The 17,073-nt window shown below is 35.7% G+C and overlaps 1 protein-coding gene across 2 annotated transcripts in view; it reads right to left on the bottom strand.

Annotated features, from left to right (window-relative positions):
• Nucleotides 1–654: 654 nt before the first annotated feature.
• Nucleotides 655–17,073, bottom strand: part of DIPK2A (divergent protein kinase domain 2A) — a 29,334-nt gene continuing 12,915 nt past the window's right edge. For both annotated transcript variants that reach the window (XM_017523776.2, XM_037736840.1), the window contains exons 2-3: nucleotides 7,155–7,458; nucleotides 655–3,525 (exon numbers count right to left, since the gene is read on the bottom strand). In XM_017523776.2, coding sequence (XP_017379265.1) covers nucleotides 3,194–3,525; nucleotides 7,155–7,458 — 636 coding nt within the window. In that variant the 3' untranslated portion in view covers nucleotides 655–3,193. The remainder of the gene's footprint in view (nucleotides 3,526–7,154; nucleotides 7,459–17,073) is intronic.

The raw sequence follows: 17,073 nt of genomic DNA, 5'->3' as shown, positions 1-17,073 counted from the left end.
GATCACTTGAGGTGAACAGTTCAAGACTAGCCTTGCCAACGTGGCTAGAAACCCCGTCTCTACAAAAAATATAAAAATTAGCCGGGTGTGGTGGTGGGTGCCTATAATTCTAGCTACTTGGGAGGTCTGAAACACAAGAATCACTTGAACCCAGGAGGCAGAGGTTACAGTGAGCCAAGATCATGCCACTGTAGGCCAGCCTAGGCAACAGAGTGGGACTCAGTCTCAAAAAAAAAAAAAAAAAAAAAAAAATTAGTATTGTATTTTGCTAGCGGAAAATGCCTAATATAAACCCAATGATACATCTCAGATTTGCTTCAAAATAAGCTGGAGGCAAGTTTGGCCACATGTTAACTTTTGAAGTTAGTATAATGATAGTTATACTATTGTTCATTATGTTATTCTCTTGCATACATTTGAACATTTCCATAAAGAAGTTTTTTTTAATTCCATTTAAATGGTAAAAGTTTTTTAAAATTCAGTACTACAGAAAAAGAAAACACACATAACCTTAAGCCATAAACATCCAATCAGATAGTTCCCTCAAAATTTTAATAAAGTGCATGCAAGAGGAAAAAAGTAACTTATCTACACAAACTCACTTTCCACTCAAGAAAAATGTGGATATCTGAAGTTAAGAAATAGTCTGAAAAGTGTGATTCTTAAAGTATTCTTTATTAAGATCATTAGAAGTTGTTGAAACAACTTTATATTATAAAGGCACAGGGAGACAGTTCGATAAAATATTCAAATTAACAGTAACTTACAGTACAAAAGACAATTTTAATGCACATACAAACCCCAAATGTCTGATTCAAAAATATTTTACTGCGTCTATTAATGGGCAATGATTAAAAATATAAATTGCTGCCATATAATAAATATCTGATAGTGAACATCTTGATAGCAAAGTGAACAAAATACTTATTGCTTTTTCACTTACACATTTTTTCCCTGTAATTTTAAATCCCTAATTCTTTTACTATCTTCTCAACTTTTCCCAAAGATAAAATAAATTTCACATAATTTCATGGAGGGGAAATGGTAGTTATAAAAAAACTACCTCAAGTAGCAATCACTGCTGGCAGTGTTTTCTCACTTTCTGTTCTGCAATCGCAATCACACTTCCAAAAAGAAAAGCAAATGTTCACTAAACCATAGACAGACGACCTCTTTGTGACTGGTATTGCAAGGTTTATAATGAAAACTTATCAAATATAAAAGGTGCTCCCTTTTGAAAAAGTGTATTTTATTTGAAGTTTTGAGTAAGAGGTGAGTGTCTGACAATTTTAACTACTCCCCTCAAAAATTTCCCAAAGTTGCAAAAAGGGTCAGTTTAGTAAATTTCCCAGCACTTATATGCTTCATTGAGGGCCAGTTGATATATGCAATGCACTAATGTGTAAAAATTAACATAATGCAACTATTTTATGACGGAAAGCTCTTACCTTTTCCTTTCAGTTTTTAAACTGGCATTAACTTTATTGACTTCATCCCATCCTATTTTTATAGCAACTTAATTTTAGATGGTACAAGTTGAATTTCCATCACAAGACAAAATAACATGAAAGCATTATCCTTGTTAATGCTATTTCAACTTAAGAAATATCTACATTGAAGTATTTGCTAATAATTGTAAAGTTACTTAACCGTATGTCATGTTCAGACAGTATGTAGCAGCTAGTAACGTGCCTGGCACAGAGTTGATGCTTAATAAATAGTTACTGAATAAACGAAAAAGAAAAACCTGGCTTTGGTTGTGCATACTTTAATCACTTTCTGATTTAGAATAAGATCAGTCTAGAACTCACTACCGCACACTACATCAAAACTTTGCTGTAAACAAAAGTAACAACTTCAAACAGAAAAATATTACCTGTTAGTGATAGTCAACTTATATACTATAACATTTTTTTAACAAGTCCACACATTTCCATCCAAATACTTAAATTTGATGTTTGGATGTATAACCATTAGGTAAAGAAGACCAAAATGGGCTGACTGGCTAACTTGTCTTCTTTACAGTAATAATGATTAGTTCATCAATAAATAAAAGGTTATGATGCCTGATTAAATTCAAACAATGGCTACCATGTAAATTTTGCAAAACTACCCATGAATAAAAGGTAGGATAACTTTAAATTACTTGAAAGCGGTAGTTTAACTTTCAACAGAAAGAATAACCAGGAAGATCTGAATTTAATAATGACAGAGCTAAAATACTGGAAGTAGAGTGGTAAAAATAAGTATGTGATCAACTCTATTTTAAATCCTAAACATGAGACTAGGTGTAATATTTCTTTGGCATATGCATTACTATCTTGGACTAGTTAACACTTTTTAGATACTGGATTGTATTTTTTTCTGAATCGAAATGAACATCAAGGTATAGATTGCTAGTATATTCTTAAAGCCTTTAGTAAAGGATAAAATGACATTTTGCAACATATGCCATACTTCATGTTTAGTGTACACTTGCAATTGTTGGCATTGAGGGATATAACTTTTAAATAACCTGAAATGATATCATGCAATGGTGAAACTACAGAAGGTGGTGAAAAGAAGTATTTACATAATATTTAGGTTTCTTTAAAAAAAAAAAAAAAAAAAAAAAAAAACAAAGCAAACCTGGGAATCCTGCCCTAACTGTAAGTAGCACTGAATGAGAACTAATCAAAATTTAAATGAACACCTACAGTAACCTGAATGTTCAAAATTTAACTTAAATAACAGAAATGGGGAAAAAACCCTACATATCAGAAGGAAAATGTGGCCTATAAAACAGGCCAATCTAACTTGACATTCAAAGTAAATGCAAGAGATTCACAAAATCATGATAGTAAATGCAAACTAAGTACCAAGTATCCTTTGATACACAAGCCAATGTACTATCAGACTCATTTCCAATAGCTTAACAATATTCATTAATCCACTCAAGCATTCCGGGGTAGGGGAGAGCAGCTGCTGACAGCTCAAGCCTCCAAAGTATAAGAACATACTTTTTTGCAGAAGCATCATGTGATTTTTGAAGTAATGTCTTATTTTGATGGATGTTAACATTAAGATCTATCAGTGCAAGTTTATCATCCTCTGAATGTAATACTTCCAAATTTCATTTTTTCAGATAGTTTTTGGTGGTTTAGTTTTAGCTAGTGCTGTTTAAATGGAGAAAAAAAGAAATGTTCACCATAGACTACCTCACATTGTTACTTAATTGTGCCAGATATTCACGCAGTTCTTTTGCAGCCTGGAATCTGCCATAGCGCTTCTTTGGGTTGGCACACTCATCCAGCAAGGCCTCGAGGCGGCCATCTTTGGCAATTTCACTTGGTGGATCATGAAGGAGTCCTCCAGAAGTGCCACGCCAGGTGGCATGTCTGGATAAGAGGTTCTGACAAACAGCATAGTAATTGTGGTCCACAGTGGCACGGGCACAAAGAATTTCTTTTGAAAATGATAAGCAAGCCTCCTTATCACAGTCATCAAATTTGCTTTCATACCACACATCCCAATTTTCAGGTTTATCTGTGAAAGGAGGAAAAGCAGAGGTAGAAAAAAAAATTAAAATATAGTTTTCATTGCTTCCAAAAATGGAATATTTCACTAATTAATAGTATTCGTTCTATACTTTTAGGCAAAAGTATAACTTTAAACATTTAAATATATAAATTCATACAAACATTCACTGGGAACTCATCAATGCCAGGCAGAAGGATTCAGAAAGGCCCCTACCACTTACAGGTTTAGCCTAGTGACTTTCCATCATACACAGAAAGTGCCATAAAGAAATAGGACACAATGTTACAGGAATAGTGGGGAATTAGCACTTTTCCCTGGGGCTGTAGAAAGCTGCAAAAAGGAGAACATCTTATTTAGGTCCTAAAAGATAACAAATCTGAAAAGAAACTAGGAAAAACAGCATTTTAGGTTCACACCACAGTGTTATACAAAGGCATGGACTTGAGAGATCAGTCCAGTTGGTTCACGAAGCAGTAAGTTCACTGTGCAGACTGTGAGAAAGGTGCTTGGCAAGGAGATACAGAAATTAAGTTGTAACTGTGTAATCATAACCATAATTTATTTTATAGAAAGATAATTCTGGGTTGAAGATTAAAAGGATTAAGATCATGACAGCAACTATAGAAAGCCCAGAATGAAAAGCTAGATTGGAGAAACATTTCAGGCAAAAATTAGTAAGTATATGACATATGGTATATGACATAAGCGTATGACATTAAGTATTTGACATCATAGTGTCAATATTTTGTATATAAACAAAATAAACATAAAGGAGCTATAAGGTGTCAGAGGGGCATGTCATATGTGCAACTAGAACTAGACTTGAAACTTATGACTTTGAGGTAAGAGGGATAACAGGCTTATAGAGAACACATAAGCACACATGTACTTGAAGGAGCCGAGGCTTGAAAAACAAATTAGCTAGCTGTATACAGAAGAAGGAAGAGGCATTTTTGGAAGAGGAAACTGCATATGGGAATGCCCAGAAGTGGGCCGATTCATTCAGGAAAACAAAAGGCCGTTGTAGCAGAAGCAGCAAGGGCAATAGACAGAGGGGTATTAAAAACGAAGCACTCGAAAAGGCTGGGCAGGGTGGCTCACATCTGTAATCCTAGTACTTTGAGAGGCCAAGGTGAGAGGACTGCTTGAACACAGGAGTTTGAGACCAGTCGGGGTACACAGTGAGACCCCATCACTACAAAAAATTTAAAAATTAGCCAGGCATGGTGGTGTGTGCCGGCAGTCCCAGCTACTTGGGAGGCTGAGGCAGGAGGATCACTTGAGCCAGGGAGGTCGAGGCTGCAGTGAGCTGTGATTCCACCACTGTACTCCAGCCTGGGTGACAGAGACCCGGTTTCAAAAAAAAAAAAGAAAAGAAAAAGAATGAGAAGGAGGCCAAGTCACACAGATTATGCCCTGGTTAAGGGGTTTGGATTTTAATTGAAGAACAATGGGAAGTCATTAAAGCTATTTAAGCAAAGGAGTAGTAAGATCAGATTTATGTTTTCTGAAGGTTATTATTTCAATAGAAGGAAGGTTACTATTCCAAAGGAGGAAAGAACTTCAAAAAGTTGATAATAATCACAATTACTTCACAAGTTTCCCAGTTAGGTGGTTGCTAATGGCAAGGCAGATGTCTAAGACAGGTTTTAATAGACTAAGGAATGAACAGAGGCCGAGGAAGCAGAGAGGCAATAAATACTTTTAAAAAAGTGGACAAACAAGGAGAAGCAGAAAAGTCTTACATATTCTTTTTATAGGAAGGCAAGAGAAGTTGGATATTAAAGGAAGGAGGTGGGGCATTGAAGAAGATAACGATGCAACAAGTTCTGAAGAAGAATCTATCTGAAAAAGAAAGATGAATGTGTGTTGTTTTAATAAGGATTAGACAATAAAGAAGGATACCGAGGGAGTTGCCACAGCAAAACCTCAATTTCCCTGTGAAGAAATAAAATAAAGGTCATTTACTAGAAAGTGGAAAGAAAAGAGAGTGAATGAATAGACAGAGGCTTTTGCAAAGTGGCTATTTAGAGGACCCATGAGACATTTGCAAAGAACTGACCAGAGTTAAAGTAGCACTAGAGCAATGCTCACTGTATGAAATGCAAGAATACAGAAGCTATATGGTTGGATTCATCTAAGGTCAGGAATTAATAACAATTATTCCAGGAATGTCTGCATAAAATGAATTATAAAATTATTTTACAAACACTGGAATAATTTTAAGTTTAGGACAACTGCACAAGTCTATGAATACACTAAAAGCCACCTGCTTGTGTATGCTTTAAAAAAGAAACCACAGTATATGCTGCTACGACATTCACAGATGTAGGAAGAGGTAAATAGGGAGTAGAATACTCCATCAAGGTGTTCACTTCCTATAGGAGGATCTACATGGCAAGACAAGAAATAATCAGAAAGTAGTCTGGTAAGTATAAAATCTGAACAAAGGAGTGGGAAAAATCAAGTATTTAACAGGGTCATGCTAAGATCATGCAAAAAGTAAATGTTAACTTAATATATGGCTCTCACATAAACTTTTCCCCAGGTGCCACAGATTTTCAACCTTTGTTTATCAAAAGATACTCATATCACTTTTATCGGAAGGAAAAGAGGGGATTAAAAAATGTTAAGACCCTCACCATGGAGCAACAACCCTTTGGTTTCTTTTTCTAACTGAAGTGGTTATAGACCTACAGGCTTTGTCCTTGATGCTTTAAAATTCTATGGCATTTAATTTTCAGACCACTTCAGACACTACCCATCTACAGAACTCAAAAATAAATGGAAAAGCAAAGTTTTCGGTGAGATGTAATAATCAGAATGTCAAACAAAACCCAGAGCTGCAGTGCCAGGAATCATCAAAATGGTCAAAAATAAAACAAAACCATTATTGTAGTGACCCCGCCACAGAACAACAGAACATCCCTGTAAGAGGTCCCATAGAAAAACGAGGCCTCTGTGAGAGCAATACAGTTACTGTGGTAGCCTGTAACAATATATTAAATTTATTTCTGCATTAGATTCTTAAACCACAGAATATAGCACACAGTATGCAAAAGACATATACATACACATAGAATATATCTGTGTCCAACTGAATACAAAGAATATTTTGCTAAACATGGAGAAACTGTGACTAAAAGTATAGAAATACAATGATTTAGTATAATTGGTTCCCAACTGCTAATAGTTCAACTTACGATTTTTCATTGTTGCAATGGTGCAAGTGATACTCATTCAATACAAACCATATTTCAAGAACGCATACAACCATTCTGTTTTTCATTTTCAGTACAGAATTCAATATATTACATGAATATAATTATATTCAATAGTTTATTATAAAATAGACTTTGTCTTAGACTATTTCCATCCTAAGCTATGATGTCCCATAGGTTAGATGTATTTCAAATTACAGTATTTCCAACTTACAATGATGTTATCAAGATGTAACCCCCTACTAAGTCAAAGAGTATCTGTGTTTGTTTATTGACAGTGGTTATATAACGCAAAGAAAGACGCTTAAAGTTGCCATCTAAGGAGGAAATTCAAAACTCATTTCATACGAGTATAAACATTATTTTCACATAGGAAAAAATGAGTATAAAAAAATCTAAAAATTATATACTTACTTTGTCTAATTAATCTTTTGTCAGCAACCAAAACATTTTCAGCATCCACAATGATTACCTTCCCATCTCTAGGACCAACTGCAAAATTGTCAAAGCTGACGTCCAGGAGGTAGAGTGCAAATTCAAAGTCATTGTTTGTAAGCTGTTCTGCTATTTCCATTAATTGCCAAGCGAGGTCAACTCGTTTCTCCCATGGCGCATTAAAGTAACTCCAAAGTTCTTCTCCAACATAATTTACAGCCACCATTCTTCCACAAGCTCCAAGATACTTTGCAAACGGCCAACCTTCATCAGACGGAAAACTCTACGAAAGAATTGTCTTAATATTACAAGAGATTCTGAAGATATCCTAGGTCTATCCTCAGATTCTTTAGTAGAGATTGCTACTAGTATGAATTTGGATTTTCTTATTCCATTCAACAATTTATTAGAGATTAACTTCATTTTTTCCTAACTCATACCAGTACTATGGACCTGAAAAAAATTTTAAATAGATAACTTTACATTATAAAGCTAAATCAGGATGACAAGTCTTTTTCTCAAAATCTAAGAACCAAACTGATCAATAAAAGGGAAGATACTGTCTTTATTACCAAATCTAAATGTATTCATGCTTTCCTTTATCTTCTTCAGTTTTGTAAATGTAATCAACCAATCTATTTATTTAGAAAGACAGCACTGCAGCCTATTAACCAGCAGTTATTTACCAGTTATCAGGGCACTGTGTTATGGTGGCAATTAAGGATGAACCAGTCTCCATTTAGCCACGGGGTTTTATTTTAAAAGAGCATGCAGACACCAAACAAATAATTATGAATATGAAAAGTGTTAGTTACTAAGCAGTGGTACAGGTCCGAGAGAAGCATTTAGTAGGGGCTTACCTAGGCAGGAAAGCAGGTGGTGGACTTCAGGGAAGGATTCTTTTTTTTTTTTTTTTTTTTTTTTTTTTTTTGAGACAGAGTCTCGTTCTGTCTCCAGGCTGGAGTGCAGTGGTGCCATCTCAGCTCACTGCAACCTCCACTTCCCAGGTTCAAGCCATTCTCCTGCCTCAGTCTCCCAAGTAGCTGGGACTACAGGAGCCTGCCACCATGACAGGTTAATTTTTGTATTTTTTACTAGAGGCGGGATTTCACCACGTTGGCCACGATGGTCTCGTCTCGATCTCCTGACCTTGTGATCCATCCGCCTCGGCTTCCCAAAATGCTGGGATTACAGACATGGCGAGCTACGACACCCAGCCCAGGGAAGAATTCTTGAGAGGTGTCTTTTACCCTACATCCAAAGGTTGGGAAGGGACAAACTGATATCCTATTAATGTAACCTCTACTCTGAGCATATTAGGTCCACGTTCATCTTTTTCCCCTTTCCCAGCCACATTTTCTGTTCTCCTTGGCCCAGCCTCAAAATTATTCTCATCTTAGCAAGGTTTTCTAATGGATTTTAAAACTACTAAGAGGATTATCATCCTAAATAATAATAAATAAAAGTCTTCCATGACCATGAACAGTCATTTTCACCTTAGGTAAAATAATAGGCTTTACCTAAGATACTTTCCACTGCTAAAATACATAACTAGAAAATGAACATTGGAGAAAAAAAGGAATCAATAAATGTGTGTGTTCTGACTGCTCTATCAACCAGCCGTTCCCCCATCTCTCCCCTCTTCCTGGGCCTCCCTGTTCCCTGAAACACAACAATATTGAAACTAGGCCTATCAATCCTACTATGGCCTCTAAGTGTGCAAATGAAAAGAGTTGCAGGTCTCTCACTTGAAACCAAAAGCTAGGAACAATTAGGCATAGTGAGGAAGGCACATCTAAAACTGAGATAGGCGGAAAGCTAGGCTTCTTAAACCAAACAGCCAAGCTGTGAATGCAAAGGAAATGTTATAGAAAGAAATTAGAAGTGCTACACCAGTGAACACACAAATATTAAGAAAGCGAAACAGCCTTATTGCTAATAGGGAGAACGTGTTAGTGATTTGGATAAAAGATCAAATCGGTCACAACATTCCCTTAAGCCAATACCTAATCCAGAACAAGAACCCAAGTCACTTTAAATCTATGAAGGCTCAGAGTTCCAAAGAAAAGTTTGAACCTAGCAGAGGTTAGTTAACACAGTTTAAAGAAAGATTCATCACCATAATATAAAAGTGCAAGGAGAAGCAGCAAGTGCTGATGTAGAAACCATAGCAAGTCATCCACAAGATCTAGGTAAGATAATTAATGAAAGTGACTAATCAATAGATTTTCAATGTAGATAAGACAGCCTTCTATTGGAAGAAGATGCTCCCCAGGACTTTTACAACTAGAGCAGAGAAGTCAATGACTGGCTTCAAAGCTTCAAAAGGGCAGGCTCTGATTAGGGGTTAATGCAGCTGGTGACTTTAAGTTGAAGCCAATGCTCGTTTACCATTCCAAAAATCTCAGAACCCTTAAGAATGATGCTAAATTGACTTGCCTATGCTCTATATATGGAACAAGAAAGCCTGCAAGAGAGCACATTGATTTACAGCATACTTTACAAAATACTTTAAGCCCACCATTGAGATCTACTGCTCAGAAAAGAAGGTTCCTGTTGAAACATTATTGCTCATTGACAATGCACCTAGCTACTCAAATGCTCTGATGGGGATGTGCAAGGAGATTCATGTTGTTTTCATGCCTGCTAACACAACATCCATTCTGCAGCCCACAGATCAAGGAGTAATTTCAACTTTCATGTCTTATTATTTAAGAAATACATTTTATAAGGCTATCACTGCCATACACAGTAATTTCTCAAATGGATCTGGGAAAAGTAAACTGAAAATCTTCTGGAAATAAATTGCCATTCTAGATGCTATTAAGTGTATCTGTGATTCCTGGGAGAAGGTCAAAATATCAATATTAACAGTGAGAGGTTGGAAGTAGTTGATTCCAAACACCATGGATAACTTTGAGGGGTTCAAGACTACAGTGGAGGAAGTAACTACAGACAGAGTGAAAATAGCCAGCGAACCAGAATTAGAAGTAGAGTTTGAAGATGTGGACACTAAACTACTGAAATCTCATGATCAAACTTGAATAGATGAGGAGTTGCTTCTTATGGATGAGCAAAGAAAGAGGTTTCTTGAGATGGAATCTAATGGTAAAGATGCTGTGAATATTGGTGAAATGACAACAAAGGCCTTGGAATATGACCTAAACTTAGTTGACAAACAGCAATAGAGTTTGAGAGTACTGACTCCAATTTTGAAAGAAATTCTACAGTGGGTAAAATGCTATCAAAAATATGGCAAGCTACAGAAGAATCCTTCACGAAAGGAAGAATCAATTGATGCAGCAAACTACACTGTCATCTTATTTTAACAAATAACCGTCCACCCACTCTGATCAGTCAGCAGCCATCAACATTGAGGCAAGACCCTCAACCAGCAAAAAGATTACAACTCACTGAAGATCTGGCTCAGATGATCATTAACATTCTTTAGCAAAAAAAAAGTATTTTTAACTAAGATATGTATATATTTTTTAGACATGATGCTTACATACTTAGTAGACTATAGTATAATGTAAACAGAACTTTTATATGCACTGGGAAACTAAGACATTCATGTGACTCACATTATCATGATGTTTGCTTTATTGAGGTGGTCTGGAACTGAACTCTTAATATCTCCAAGGCATGCCTGTATCAACATGGCCTACTCTATTGCTAGAAATTGAATAATCTACAATGTAGTGACTACAAAATGAGGCTCTTCTTGTAGCTCTTAGAAAAATGGGCAATATTAATTTTGCCCTGAGTTTTATAAAATTGTCCAAACGCAATAATATCCTTGCATTAGTTTTTACCAACTTTAAAACAAAAAACAAATTGAGAATTATACTTCACCCAGAATTACCCAATTTCAATTGCTCCCTTTCAACTACATCAATGCGCAATAACTGTACTTGTTCTTTGTGTGTATAACCTGTTTCTCTTAAATTTTAATATTGTAGCTTTGTGATGAAACCCTAATAATATAAATGAAAAACTTAGATATATATGAATCTTTAATTATAGTAATTTAATTGATTCCATTTTAGTTAGGCAATCGTATCTATTGGTTCTTTAGAAATCAGAGGTAAACACAGTTCTAATTTTGTACCTGAAAATTTTAAAATTTCTTTTGGGAATCAAAAAAAACGAGATTACTCGTGTCCAATGTGCAGGACAAAAACTGTTGAGGAACCAAACACCATTCTCAGCTATTTCCCCCAATTTAAAATACCTCCATGACCATGAAAGTTTTGTTAAACAATCACAAAAGATTTAATTATTTCCCAGAAACATTCCTATATAAAGACTCTGACATAAAAATAAAAGGACTAAAATAATATGGAAGATTACAGTTTTGTCATGCAAAAAGTGAAACAAAAAACTCCTCCATACATTATTGGTATATTATTCACATGCCATATTGTAGAACAGATACAAACATATCTTTGTGAAAATAAAATGGTCTTTGACAACAGGAGAAAAGGGGAACTTTGCCAACATATGCACATGTACAAATGCTTCCCTGGTTTTGGAACCTTTCCAACTGACAAACGACAGTCAAAACTATACTTCATTACCCAAGTCCCCCATAGAAGAGGGTAAAATATATGAACAAATGTCACATTGAGAAACTTTATATCTATAGAGTGCTTTCTGACAGTGTTAACTGAAATTCTGTTATGCCTCATTTTAGGAAGAGCACTATAGTTCTTTCATATAGTTTGCTACCTAATCTTCTGGAGGAACTTTAATAAATGAATTCACACCAATTGCTCAGATGACAAGAATATTTCATTGTCTAATCAAAACAGTCAAGATTTCATTACTAGTAATATAATTCTATCAAACACAGTGTAGTCCAGAGAAAATGCTCAAGGAAAGCCAAAATAATTGTAATTTGTACTTAATGCACTGCTGGCTTAGAACCAAATTACCACGGTCAAGCAGTTTGAGAGACAAAATTTATATACATTAGAACTTCGGTTTATTAAATATATCAAGCAGTAAGAAAACAACTTATTCCTGATTACCAAACTCTCACAGTACATAAAACACATTAGGTAGGATGGAAAGTTTACTGCTAAGGTCTACATTTTTCTATTTAAAACAAAATTTAAAAATCAGATTTTTCAAATTGTCCAGCACAAGCATGTAGTTTAAAGTAATCTGAAATAAAATGTGATTTTAATAACTTATTTACAATTGAAAAAATGTACAAATACTTTCTAATTGAAGAAAGGTATATTTAAATTTAGAATGATACAATCCTAAATGCATTGAAGACACTTCACTTAATTTTGCAAGGCTTTTAATCAGGATTGAATTTATGTCATAAAGTGTAATATGTAAAGTTCGTAAAAGTAAATATTAGTTTAAGGTTGTTGTTACAAAGGCCCAAAACAGTTATATATTTACTTTTCTATAATTGAATTTTTTAAAATTAAGTTAGTAACAACTAAAAAAAATATCTTTGGAAAAGCAGCACGGTGGTTAGGCGCGGTGGCTCATGTCTGTAATCCCGGCACTTTGGAAGGTCAAGGTAGGCAGATCATGAGGTCAAGAGATCAAGACCATCCTGGCAAACATGGTGAAACCCCATCTTTATGCAACATACAAAAATTGGATGGGCATGGTGGCACATGCTTGTAGTCCCAGTTACTCGGGCAGCTGAAGCAGGAGAATCACTTGAACCCAGGAGGCGGAAGTTGCAGTGAGCCAACATTGCGCCACTGCACTCCAGCCTGACAACAGAGCGAGACTCCTTCTCAAAAAAAGAAAAAAAAAAGCAGCATGGTTAACTGCTGAGAACTGAAGAAATATTAAATGCTTTCACTTTTAATTTACAAAGCAAAATTTGTTTTGAATATGAAACCTAATACAAATCACCACGACTAGGCATCTTTTTAAAATTTGGTAACAAAACCACAGCCTACTTCTTAGATGGCACACAACTCAAATAATACTAATAACAATATTGTATGAACTGACAGTATTTTAAAGCCAAGATTTCTGGAACAAAACCACTAAGGTAACCTTAAGAGAAGATGATATATAATATACAGAATGAATATTAAAGACTGGACAATTTAGCTACCTTATTCTTCTTATAGGAATGTAAAATTTCATAAAATTTCTATATTTAAAGGCCAATATACTATATAAGTAGAATAATGAACTTAAAATTACAATGCTAGATTTTGAAGTCCTTTCCACCCCCTACCTCTCACTAGCTATAACCGTGGCAAAGCAGCAACTTCTTTGAGCTTTGGTTTCTTCCTCTGTAATAAAACTGGAATAATATTTGTATCACCAAATTCATCAGGGCAATATAAGGATCAAAGAAAAAAGAGGTGAAAGGTAATTTGTAAATTTAATACTACTGAGAGTAAGGAATTGTTTACCAAAGTATTTATACGTTCTTTTTTAAAAAATTATATTTTAAGTTCTGGGATACATGTGATGAATGTGCAGGCTTGTTACATACGTATACCTGTGCCATGGTGGTTTGGTGCACCCATCAACCCATCATCTACATTAGGTATTTCTCCTGATGCTATTCCTCCCCTAGCCTCCCAATCCCCCAACAGGCCCCAGTGTATGATGTTCCCCTCCCTGTGCCCATCTGTTCTCACTGTTCAGCTCTCCATTATGAGTGAGACCATGTAGTGTTTGGTTTTTTGTTCCTGTGTTAGTTTGCTGAGAATGATGGCCTCTAGCTTCATCCATGTACCTGCAAATCATCCTTTTTATGGCTGCACAGTATTCCATGGTGTATATGTGCCATATTTTCTTTATCCAGTCTATCACTGATGGGCATTTAGGTTGGTTCCAAGTCTTTGTTATTGTGAATAGTGCTGCAACAAACATATACGTGCATGTGTCCTTAGAGAAGAATTATTTATAATTCTTTGGGCATATACTCAGTAATGCGATTGCTGGGTGAAATCGTATTTCCCGTTTCTAGATTCTTAAGGAATTGCCACACTGTCTTCCATAATAGTTGAACTAATTTACACTGCCACTAACAGTGTAAAAGTGTTCCTATTTCCCCACATCCTCTTCAGCATCTGTTGTTTCCTGACTTTTTAATGACTGCCATTCTAATTGACATGAGATGGTATCTCATCGTGGTTTTGATTTGCGTTTCTCTAATGACCAGTGACAATGAGCTTTTTTTCATATGTTTGTTGGTTGCATAAATGTCTTCCTTTGAGAAGTGTCTGTTCATATCCTTGGCTCACTTTTTGATGGGGTTGTTTTTTCTTGTAAATTTAAGCTCCTTGTAGATTCTGAATATTCACCCTTTGTCAGACAAACAAATTGCTAAAATTTTCCCCCATTCTGTAGGTTGCCTGTTCATTCTGATGATAGTTTCTTTTGCTGTGCAGAAGCTCTTTAGTTTATAGATACCATTTGTCAATTCTGGCTTTTGTTGCCATTGCTTCTGGTGTTTTAGTCATGAAGTATTTCCCCATGCCTACGTCCTGAATGGTATTGCCTAGAAGTTTTCTTCTAGGGTTTTTACGGTTTTGGGTCTAATTTTAAGTCTTTAATCCATCTTAACTTAATTTTTGTATAAGGTGTGAGAAAGCGGTTCAGTTTCAGTTTTCTGCATATGGCTACCCAGTTTTCCCAACACCATGTATTAAAATAGAGAATCCTTTCCCCATTGCTTGTTTTTGTCAGGTTTGTCAAAGATAAGATGGTTATAGATGTGTGTCATTATTTATGAGGGCTCTGTTCTGTTCCATTGGTCTATATATCTGTTTTGGTACCAGTCCCATGCTGTTTTGGTTACTGCACACTTGTATTACAGTTTGAAGTCAAGTAGGGTGATGCTTCCAGCTTTGTTCTTTTCACTTAGGATTGTCTTGGCTATATGGGCTTTTTTTTTTGGTTCCATATGAAATTTAAACTAGTTTTTTTCTAATTCTGTGAAGAAAGTAAATGGTAGCTTAATGAGGATAACATTGAGTCTATTAATTAATTTGGGCAGTATGGCCATTTTCACAATATTGATTCTTCCTATCCATGAGCATGGAATTTTTTGTTCGTTTGTTTGTATCCTCTCTTATTTCCTTGAGCAGTTGTTTGTAGTTGTCCTTGAAGAGATCCTTTGCATCCCTTATAAGTTGTATTTCTGAGTATTTTATTCCCTTTGTAGCAATTGTGAATGGGAGTTCACTCATTATTTGGCCCTCTACTATTGGTGTATAGTAATGCTTGTAATTTTTGCACATTAATTTTCTATCCTGAGACTCTGCTGAAGCTACTTATCAGATTAAGGAGATTATGGACCAAAATGATTGGGGTTTTCTAAATATACAATCATGTCATCTGCAAACAGAGACAATTTGACTTCCTTTCTTCCTATTCGAATATCCTTTATTTCCTTCTCTTGCCTGATTGCCCTGGCCAGAACTTCCAATACTATGTTGAATAGGAGTGGTGAGAGAGGGCATCCTTGTCTTGTGCTGGATTTCAAAGGGAGTGTTTCCAGCTTTTGCCCATTCAGCATGATTTTGGCGGTGGGATTGTCATAAATAGCTCTTATTCCATTGAGATACATTCCATCAATACCTAGTTTCTAGAGAGTTTTTAGCATGAAGGGGTGAATTTTATCAAACACCTTTTCTGCACGTATTTAGATAATCATGTCCTTTTTCTCATTGGTTCTGTTTATGTGATGGATTACGTTTATGAATTTGTGTATGCTGAACCATTCATGCATCCTAGGGGTGAAGCTGACTTGATCATGATGTGCTGCTGGATTTGGTTTGCCAGTATTTTATTGAGGATTTTCACATTGATGTTAATCAGGGATATCAGCCTGAAATTTTCTTTTTTTGTTGTGTCTCTGCCAGGTTTTGGTATCAGGATGATGGTGGCCTCATAAAATGAGTTAGGGAGGAGTCCCTCTGGTAGAATTCAGCTGTGAGCCCGTCTAGGCCTGGACTTTTTTTGGTTGGTAGGCTATTAATTGCTGCCTGAACTTCAGCTCTTGTTACTGGTCTGTTCAAGTTTTCAACTTCTTCCTGGTTTAGGCTTGGGAGGGTGCAAGTGTCCAGCGATTTATCCATTTCTTCAAGGTTTACTGGTTTGTGTGTACAGAGTTGTTTGTAGTAATCTCTGATGGTAATTTGTATTTCTGTGGAGTCAGTGGTGATATCCCCTTTATCGTTTTTTATTGCATCTATTTGATTCTTCTCCCTTTTCTTTTTTATTAATCTGGCTAGCCGTCTATTTTGTTGATCGTTTCAAAAAAACCCAGCTCCTGAATTTATTGATTTTTTGAAGGATTTTTTTGTGTCTCTATCTCCTTCAGTTCAGCTCTGATCTTAGTTATTTCTTGTCTTCTGCTAGCTTTTGAGTTTTTTTTTTTTATCTTACTCCTCTAGTTCTTTCAATTTTGATGATAGGGTGTTGATTTTAGATCTTTCCTGGCTTCTCTGGTGGGCATTTATTGCTGTAAATTTCCCTGTAGACACTGCTTTAAATGTGTCCCAGAGATTCTGGTATGTTGTGTCTTCGTTCCAGTTGGTTTCGAAGAACATCTTTATTTCTGCCTTCATTTCATCGTTTATCCAGTTGACATTCAAGAGCCAGTTGTTCAGTTTCCATGAAGTTGTACTGTTCTGAGTTAGTTTCTGAATTCTGAGTTCTAATTTGATTGCACTGTGGTCTAAGAGACTGTTTGTTATGATTTCTGTTCTTTTTGCATTTGCTGAGGAGTGATTTACTTCCAATTATATGGTCAATTTTAGAGGAGGTGCCATGTGGTGCTGAGAAGAATGTATATTCTGTGGATTTGGGGTGGAGATATCTGTATATGTCTATTAGGTCCACTTGGTCCAGATCTGAGTTCAAGTCCTGGATATCCCTGTTAATTTTCTGT

This window comes from Cebus imitator, unplaced genomic scaffold, assembly GCF_001604975.1.
Source record: "Cebus imitator isolate Cc_AM_T3 unplaced genomic scaffold, Cebus_imitator-1.0 Scaffold30, whole genome shotgun sequence".
In the NCBI taxonomy this organism is placed as follows: Eukaryota; Metazoa; Chordata; class Mammalia; order Primates; family Cebidae; genus Cebus; species Cebus imitator.
This window is presented reverse-complemented; position numbering and strand designations above follow the sequence as displayed.